Source organism: Danio rerio, chromosome 2 (assembly GCF_049306965.1).
Source record: "Danio rerio strain Tuebingen ecotype United States chromosome 2, GRCz12tu, whole genome shotgun sequence".
NCBI classification, from domain to species: Eukaryota; Metazoa; Chordata; class Actinopteri; order Cypriniformes; family Danionidae; genus Danio; species Danio rerio.
The window spans coordinates 27,878,644-27,887,269 of record NC_133177.1 but is presented as its reverse complement, the minus strand read 5'-3'; the positions used below and the strand labels follow the sequence as shown (position 1 = coordinate 27,887,269).

General features: G+C 34.5%; 1 protein-coding gene across 2 annotated transcripts; it reads left to right on the top strand.

The window, feature by feature from the left end:
• Window positions 1-2,203: 2,203 nt before the first annotated feature.
• Window positions 2,204-8,322, top strand: cnn2 (calponin 2). 2 transcript variants are annotated; one of them, NM_213349.1, is given in 7 exon segments: window positions 2,240-2,329; window positions 3,097-3,218; window positions 3,319-3,385; window positions 3,536-3,673; window positions 3,764-3,880; window positions 3,986-4,132; window positions 6,817-8,321. In NM_213349.1, coding segments are annotated over 7 exon segments (924 nt in total). In that variant the 5' UTR covers window positions 2,240-2,269; the 3' UTR covers window positions 7,090-8,321.
• The last annotated feature ends 304 nt before the right edge of the window (window positions 8,323-8,626 follow it).

The window sequence follows — 8,626 nt, the reverse complement described above, 5'->3', positions numbered from 1 at the left end:
AAAACCAACAAAATCAAACAATTTTGGAACACTTTGAGGAGGTTAACAGAACAAAAATATTGGCACAACTATCCTGTTAAAGCAGAGATGGCCAAACTAGGTCCCGGGGGTCAATTGTTTTTGTATTTACTGTAATAAGTTCATTATTAAATGGTAAAAAATTATGCTGTATTAGTTCACATAAAGCAGTGTTTTCTAGTTATTTTTAAATATTATTAAATAAATAAAAAAAATTCTCATGGCAACTATAATTACCTTTGGCTCAGCCTCAATCAAGTTTGGGTATTGGCCTTTTATAAGAAAAAGATTGGACACCCCTGTGTTAAAGGCTGTTTACATAGAAGACATTTTGGCATTTAAAAACAAGATGCACACAATAGAATTAGGAAATGAAATGCAAGGCCCTTTAGGTTTTATTTTTAACGCTGAATTTTTAGAATGTGCTATGTGCTTCTAAAGGGATGTTCACAGCACACTTTGAAAACAACTGGGTGGGTTTTAATTTTTTGGCTTTTTTTAGACCACAGACAATGATTATATTTAGAAATTTATTCAGTGACATTTTAATTTTGTTTAATATCAAAGAACATTTGTTTTTTAGGCAGCATGAAACTAATTTGTGAGCCTTCTACTGTATTTCTTAACTTGCGACATGCTTCCCAGTAAACAGGCTTGAAAAAAATAGAACGAGACTTGATTTTGTCCATCAGGCACTGTTGGTTGTCATTTGCTATTTCTTTGATAGTACATGATGCTTGATTTAAAAAATAATTTATAATAATGTGCACGGATAAGTACAATAAATGCTGCAATATTCACAAAAGAAGGCCTAATTCTAATTTGACTCTGAAGCACCAGGCAAAAATCTGTGGCACATTTAATATTTTTGGCCCTTGGTTTGGACACCTTTTTGGGAGTAAATAGCCACATTTTAGGGATTTAAATAATGTATAGCTACTGCGTTAAAATATGTATAGACTATCTAAGAATTGCCCACTTGAATTTAATTGAGACATTAAAGTGGCAGACTACATGACCCTTAATTTGATTACAGATAAATGTAGTACTACATTTTTCATTTTAGGTGCTGTCATGAAAATGCTCCATCAGATTAAAAAGGTGGTTAAAATAAAATTAAAAGAATAATTCTGTGAGTAATACCCCATAAACAATATGGGGTAACATAGTGGCTCAGTGGTTAGCACTGTTGCCTCACAGCAAGTAGGTCGCCAGTTTGGGTAATTTCTTTGTGGAGTTTGCATGTTTTCCCCGTGTTCGTGTGGGTTTTCTCTGAGTGCTCTGGTTTCCCCCATAGTGCAAAGACATGCGCTATAGGTGAATTGAATTAACTAAATTGGCCGTAGTGTTTGTGTGTCAATGAGTGTGTATGGGTGTTTCCCAGTATTGGATTGCAGCTGGAGGGGTATATGCTGTGTAAAACATATGCTGGATAAATTGACTGTTTAATATTTAATAGATTAATAAAGGGATTAAGCCAAAAGTAAAATAAATAATGTAATGCATGCAAATGTGACTAAGAATTGTCAATATAAGAATTTAATTAAGACTTTAAAGCAGGAGGTCTTAAAATGTTTTGGCATTTAACGTGGACACCAGTGTTTACATTATATCATTTTAGGTCTGAGTTTAGTCACATTGCAGGGCATCAAAGTAAAAGGAGGTAATTTTTGGGTTAATTATCCTCTTTAAAAGTTTTCTACTGTCTGAAGTCACATTTACACTTGCATTACTCTCTTTAGAGCCGGGAAATACAACATTTTACTGCTGAATTGCTTTCAGTGTTGCGGCAGTAGGCTAACAACGTCATTAAATTGCTTTCATGTATGACTTAACCTGTGTTACACCAAGATATCCTATCTTACCTCGCTTCCTCATCATTTCAAGAAATATTTCACGAATGTTTGTGACATAATTCAGCAGGCTGCCGTATTCCCAGAGGTGACTCATTCCTCAACTACCGCGAGTCTGGAATACCAGGATGGACTCAGGGAGACTCCCATTGTAAAGGAATTCGGTACTTTAGTGCCATATATGGAGTTTTTAATATCAATCACAGCCAAAAAGGAAAGAAAGGGGCGTGGTTTGTAATTAGCCAGCGCTCTCATTGGTGGACAGGAAACTCGGGGGGGAAGTACTAGATGTACCTACGCTAAAATAGTGAAGCGGACAAAACTCAAACTTTAGCGAAGTCTTTTCTTTCAGTTCCCGTTCATCTTTTTGGTAAAGTTGGGTTCTTTTGTTGCTGATAATGTCTTCGCAGTTTAACAGAGGCCCGGCGTACGGGTTTTCAGCGGAAGTGAAAAGCAAGGTACGTTGGATTATTCATTTAACTTAAACAGTTTTAAACCTGTCGGTAAAACATAAACGTATTTAATTTAGTATACTGTAACTTATAGGTACTGGAAATCGCTACTTCTAATGAATCGACAAATATTCATGAAGCTTCCTGTAGTGTTAACATGTAACACGCGTGTAACTAAACTATGATAAATGTCAGTGGCGCTTCATGTAATGTTAATACGAATTAAGTCATGTTATTTAATAGAAACCGAAACTAAACACAAAGTCAGTAAAATGCTAAATAAGTCACGGAAACTGTAAAGAAAGTTCTCCAGAGGCTCTCGGGGCGTTGCCTCTAGTCCTCAAGTATGTCATTGTAATCTGGCCTGAAAAACACACAGCTTGTGTTCACACAGTAAAAGCTGCTGCTCGTTCACATTCCTCTTCCTTATTGGTGTTGACGTGTTTGTAATACACACATTTAGTATCGGTTTACAGCCCTGACACTAACAGACACAGTTAGACTTCCTAAATCTGATGTTTGGATATTTCTAATGCAACTAACCTGTATATTATTTGAATATTGTGAAGCACTGAATTTTTTTAATCAAATACATTATCTTAAAAAAGCAACACTAAACTATTAGGCTGCTGTTGGAGTGACAAAATGATGAATATATTCTGCTTGTTGTATTGACAGATCATGAGAAAATGTATTACAGATATTAAACGCTGAGCTGTAACGTCTGATTGTTGAGTGATTATTAATCAACATCATCTTCAATCTTTCATTAGATTGCACAGAAATATGACCCACAGAGAGAGGAAGAATTACGAATCTGGATTGAGAATACTACAGGGCGATCGATTGGAGACGACTTCCAGAAAGGATTAAAAAATGGTGTGATTCTCTGCGAGTAAGTGTGCATTTGTACATGTTTTCAAAGTTATTTCTTTTCAGAGACAGTTACACAATACACATTTGCACAACCTTGAGGTCTTGATGTTTCCCTAAAGGCTCATAAACAAACTTCAGCCAGGCTCTGTAAAGAAGATTAACCAGTCTTCCCAAAACTGGCATCAGGTGAGCGCAACTTTTCAAAAGATTTCCCTTAAAGATTTATGGATGTTCTAACATTAAAGACACCGTGCTCATATAAACTGATAAGATTCTGATGAGAACATGAGGGCTACGTTTAGCATTTTCACATTCAACTCTTTTATTCCACTTTAGCTAGAGAACCTGACCAACTTCATTAAAGCGATCACCACCTATGGACTCAAGCCTCATGACATCTTTGAGGCCAATGATCTGTTCGAGAATGGAAATATGACACAGGTTCAGACCACCCTCCTGGCACTCGCTGGCATGGTAAGTCCTGTCCAATCATATCATTTCACAGGAGAACAGCCTAACCTTGATATTTCAGACTGTAATTATAGATTCCTGCTGTGTTTACAGGCTAAAACCAAGGGCATTCATTCGAGTGTGGACATAGGGGTGAAATATGCCGAAAGACAGGAGAGGGCATTTGATGATGAGAAAATGAAGGCTGGCCAATGTGTCATCGGACTACAGGTACGAGTCATTATTCTGAAAAGTCTCTGTCACAATTTTTTATTACTCTGTCATGTAGGTTTCCAGATCTATGACAGCAGCTCAAATATGTCGCTCACTTTGCAGATGGGAACAAATAAATGTGCAAGTCAGGCTGGAATGAACGCCTATGGCACTCGAAGACATCTGTATGATCCCAAGTCACACATTCTGCCACCAATGGACCATTCAACCATCAGTCTGCAGATGGGCACCAATAAGGGTGCTAGTCAAGTAAGTATGACCCTTCTATTGTCTTAAAGCGTAAGCATATTTATAATATAATATAATATAATATAATATAATATAATATAATATAATATAAAGTAATATAATATAATATAATATAATATAATATAATATAATATAATATAATATAATATAATATAATATAATATAATATTATACATTCCCAGTGATGGGTTGCAGCTGGAAGGACATTAGCTGCATAAGACATATGCTGGATAAGTTGGCGATTCATTCTACTGTGGCGACCACAGATTAATAAAGGGAATAAGAGGAAAAGAAAATGAATGAATGTATAATAAAATACTCACATAATATAAATTTTCTACTTTATTATTCTCATACTGATTCGTTTTAAATCAGAAGGATTTTTTAACAATATGTTTTTTTTTTCTTTGGAATGTTGCATTTATTATTGTATATTTTTAATCAATAGACATAATTTTTCTTTCAATCTTTTTTATTAATTTAGTTTCATAATCTTTAAGTACAAAAAGATAATATATGTTCACCAGCATCTTAAATTTTTAATATTAAAGACAACATTTTATTTTGGTAACAGTCACAATAGTAACTTTCAGGCCCGGATTGGCCAATCGGGAGGACTGGGAGAGTTCCCGGTGGGCCGGTGTTTCTAGCTGTTTGAACTCTCAGCAGTCGCACTTTTTTTTCATTTATTTTTTTATTTGATCATAGCCTCACTCTTTTTATTCATCATTTTGCCGCAGCTCCGCTCTTCTAATTATTGTCTCGCAGGCCCATGAGCAAAATGCAGCCTGCACAACATTGTCGATCTGTGTTCGATCCTCCCCTAAGTAATTTATTTTTTTTTCATTTTTATTGTTAAGACATATAAAACTGTAAAGTTGTTGAACATTTGAAGTTCTAAAGCAGCTGTTTTCTTGAAAAATATGTGATAGTGTCATTAGAAACTGAATTGGAAATAACCTTATTTTAATATAGTCAGTTGTGAACTGAGGTGGGCCGGTCTAATGCTTGAAACTCCAGAGCTGAAAATGAGTCCCACTCCGGCCCTGGTAACTTTGGAGCTTCAGTTTGCTGCTTGACTTTAAATCTGTGTTATTTTGGTATCATTGAGATATTGTGGGGACTTTTTTATTTTTATACCATCCTTTTTCAAATCAATTTTACTATTATCGTTTTAATTTGACTTCTTTTATTAAATAAAGTTAAACTAAATGAAAATGTGAAACATTTCCTTGGCGATTATCTGAAATAGTATGAGTTTAATGTTTTGTATGTAAAAAATGGTTTTAGATAACTGAAATATAACAAAAATATTAGATGAAAGATGAAAAATGTAAAAATAATAATGTAACCAAAGTTTTGGTAGGTGAACTGAAATAAAACAAACTAAAAAAAAAAGCTACACACAGACACACACAGTTGTATAGTTATCTCTATGGTTAATTCCCATAGACATAATAAATTATAACCCCATCCTCACAGGAATAATTCTGCATTTTGTTTTGCGTTTTCAAAACACTTAATTCTGCATGATTTTCAAGCCATTTTCCCTCATAGTGACCAAAAAAAAGTCTCCAAGGCCAAATTTTACTGGTATTGATAGGCTTGTTGGTATATTTAATCCCCACAATGTAAGGAATACAAGGTACACACACATATATTAAAACAAGTTACAAAATAAAACAACTAATAAATAATAATAAACAAAAAATAAAACAACTAATATTCATCATAAATTGTGGTGTTAAATGCTGACCTTCCTCAATTTTATTTCATATTTATATAAATTATATAACTTGTGACAATGAAAATCTGACACGTACAGTATTAAGTATGCTGATGTTATGGCATTGGTGGGATGTGTAAAGGATATTCAGTTATTGAATAGTTCTTTAAATTTTGTGAAATTCACCACAAGTTGGACAACAGAGAATTCTTAGCAGCTTAACATTAGTAAGACGAAAGAAATGTGTTGTGGGACAAATAAAATACGCACATTTTGTAATCCTTTGCTAACTAATGGGGAGGAAGTTAAGCAGGTGAGGTTTTTTATATATTTAGGTTTGGAGTTTGACTTTCAATTGTCTTTTGATAAACTCTCAGAGAATGTTTTGAAAAAGGCTCAACAGTGGTTGAGTTTGTTGAGAAAACTGAAAAGTGTTAATAGTGGGATGAACATTTCGATTGTCGTATAAAAATCACTTGAGTCTGTTTTTACATTTAATATTGTAGCCTGGTTGAACTCTGTCTCTGTTAAAATCAAAAATAAACTTTTAAGATTAGCAAATGTAGCAAGTAAAATAATTGGTGAGAGCAAAAAAACCCTCACTGATTTATTTATAGCAGAGACAAAAAGAAAAACCTCCACTATTGTGGAAGACTCTTCTCATCCTTTACATGAGTCCTTTAAGTTACTTCCGTCTGGCAGATAATATAAAGTACTTTTAGCAAAAAAATCTAAGTACAGGAAGACATTTATTCCCACTGCCATTGGTTTAAACAGCATTTTAAAAAACTGTGTAAGTACATTTATGTTTGCTTGTTGTGTGTGAACCTGTCTAAAGTGTGGGGCAGACAATAAAGCTTTTTGAATTGAGTTGCATTAAACCAAAAAGTAAAAACAACAATTTAATTGATTAAACAAGTACTATAATTGTAAAAAATCTCTGATGTGTTTCTTCTAGGCTGGTATGACAGCTCCAGGCACTCGCCGTGCCATCTACGACCAGAAAACTGGCACAGACAAGTGTGACAACTCCACCATGTCTTTGCAAATGGGATATTCTCAAGGTGCCAACCAGAGCGGGCAAAACTTCGGTCTTGGCCGTCAGATCTACGATGCCAAATACTGTCCTAAAGGTGGCGCTGTTGCAGCTGGAGAAGGAAACGATGGTCAGTACACAGATTACCAAGACGAGGGTTACCAGGGCTATCAGGACGACGGCCAAGATTACTAAATCCAAACAAGTCTGAATAAAAGAAGCTAAAGGGAAGTTGATACTTCCTCAAACAAAAAGACCCAAAACATGCCATTACACATCACAGTAAGCGTGCCATCTGCCGGATAGTGATGAAAGTAACCAATATAAAACATATCACTTATGTTATAAATATAGCGTTGTTTTAAATTTTTATAAACCATATGTTTTGTTGACCTGAAATCAGAGTGCCACAAAACATATGTGTGTAGTGTTATGTGTATTGATATTTCTTGTATTTTTATATGGTTCAAGTGACATTCATTTAATTGCACAACCACTATAATAATATTTAGTATTTGCGTAGTTGTTCATAGTATTTTTTTTAAATTTGTTTCGAATGCTGAAACGCAAGTGTGACGGGGGTTATTGTGAAGTTGCATTTTCATAATCCCAAACGATGAATTGTATTTTAGTTCCTGCTCTAATCAAACTGTTGTGTAGAAAATTGCTGTTGAGTTAGTAAGTGAGCCTGATTTTGTACTGATTGAATACAGAACATGCTCAGGGGTTTAAAAATCACTCTCTTTTTGTCGCTCGAACATGTGAAGGTGACTTTATGCTGTTACAATTGAAAGATGCAAAGTTAAAATAGTGAGGTTTTCATTGTAGAGTCGTTCGTCGTGTTAATTTAAGAGCTTATTTCCCCAGTCGTATTTTGTTTTTGTGTTTTTAGGCTGGAAAGTGAGAGCACATTCTTGACATGCACAAAAAGGAACAGCTTATCTATCATTTCAGCAGCATTTCTGCTTTCGCCATTCTAAACATTACACTTCCTCACTTAATATGGGGGGATGAATGCGGTTTGTTTTTATAATACACTTTAGTGTCTGACGTGCCGACTGTAAGGAGTCTTAAGGAGTTCATCTTTGTATTAGTGTTTCATTTCTCGTTGAATATTTTAGCGCTTGCAGAGCCAGATGAACTGGAGCGTGTCTTGTTTTTGTTGGATCTTAGTATTTTGAAAGGAAATTGAAGTATATCATTGTGAGCCTTGAACATTCCAAATTAGGAACTGGATTCACTTCTTTCATTCCACAGTATTTTATTCTCATTCCAAAATACGCTTTGTACTAGACATCGGAGATTCGAGGTCTGCTCAGATAAATTACATACATGATGGATGTATCTGTGTGTTTTTCTTGTACTTTTTTATGAAATATGATGGTTGGACATTGAAGATTGGGTTTATAATAAATGATCATGAACAGGTATTGTTGTTTGTTTAATTTGAATACTGTCATTGAGTATTTTTATCTCTCATTCTTGGACATATTTTCCTTACGTCCTCATGGATCCAATATAAAATGTGACACTTATGTTTTAACTATGTCCATGTTTACAGACAATTTGTTTGTTCATGTCAAATGAAAGCTCTAAACAGCATATCAATTAAATTTATTAATATTTCTAGAGTCTCTCGAGTCTTGGACAAGAGGCTGACCTTTGAAATCTTTTGCTCACTTCTCAGTGGAAATCCTGAATTCAGTCATTCAATTAATTAGGGATATTTGAG

Excerpts from the sequence above, each read along its gene's own strand:
- cnn2 (XM_021479618.3), top strand. The coding sequence starts at position 2,270 with ATGTCTTCGCAGTTTAACAGAGGCCCGGCGTACGGGTTTTCAGCGGAA. Across the intron at positions 3,219-3,318 it reads AATGGTGTGATTCTCTGCGA|GCTCATAAACAAACTTCAGC; the intron begins GTAAGTGTGCAT and ends GTTTCCCTAAAG. Across the intron at positions 3,386-3,535 it reads CTTCCCAAAACTGGCATCAG|CTAGAGAACCTGACCAACTT; the intron begins GTGAGCGCAACT and ends ATTCCACTTTAG.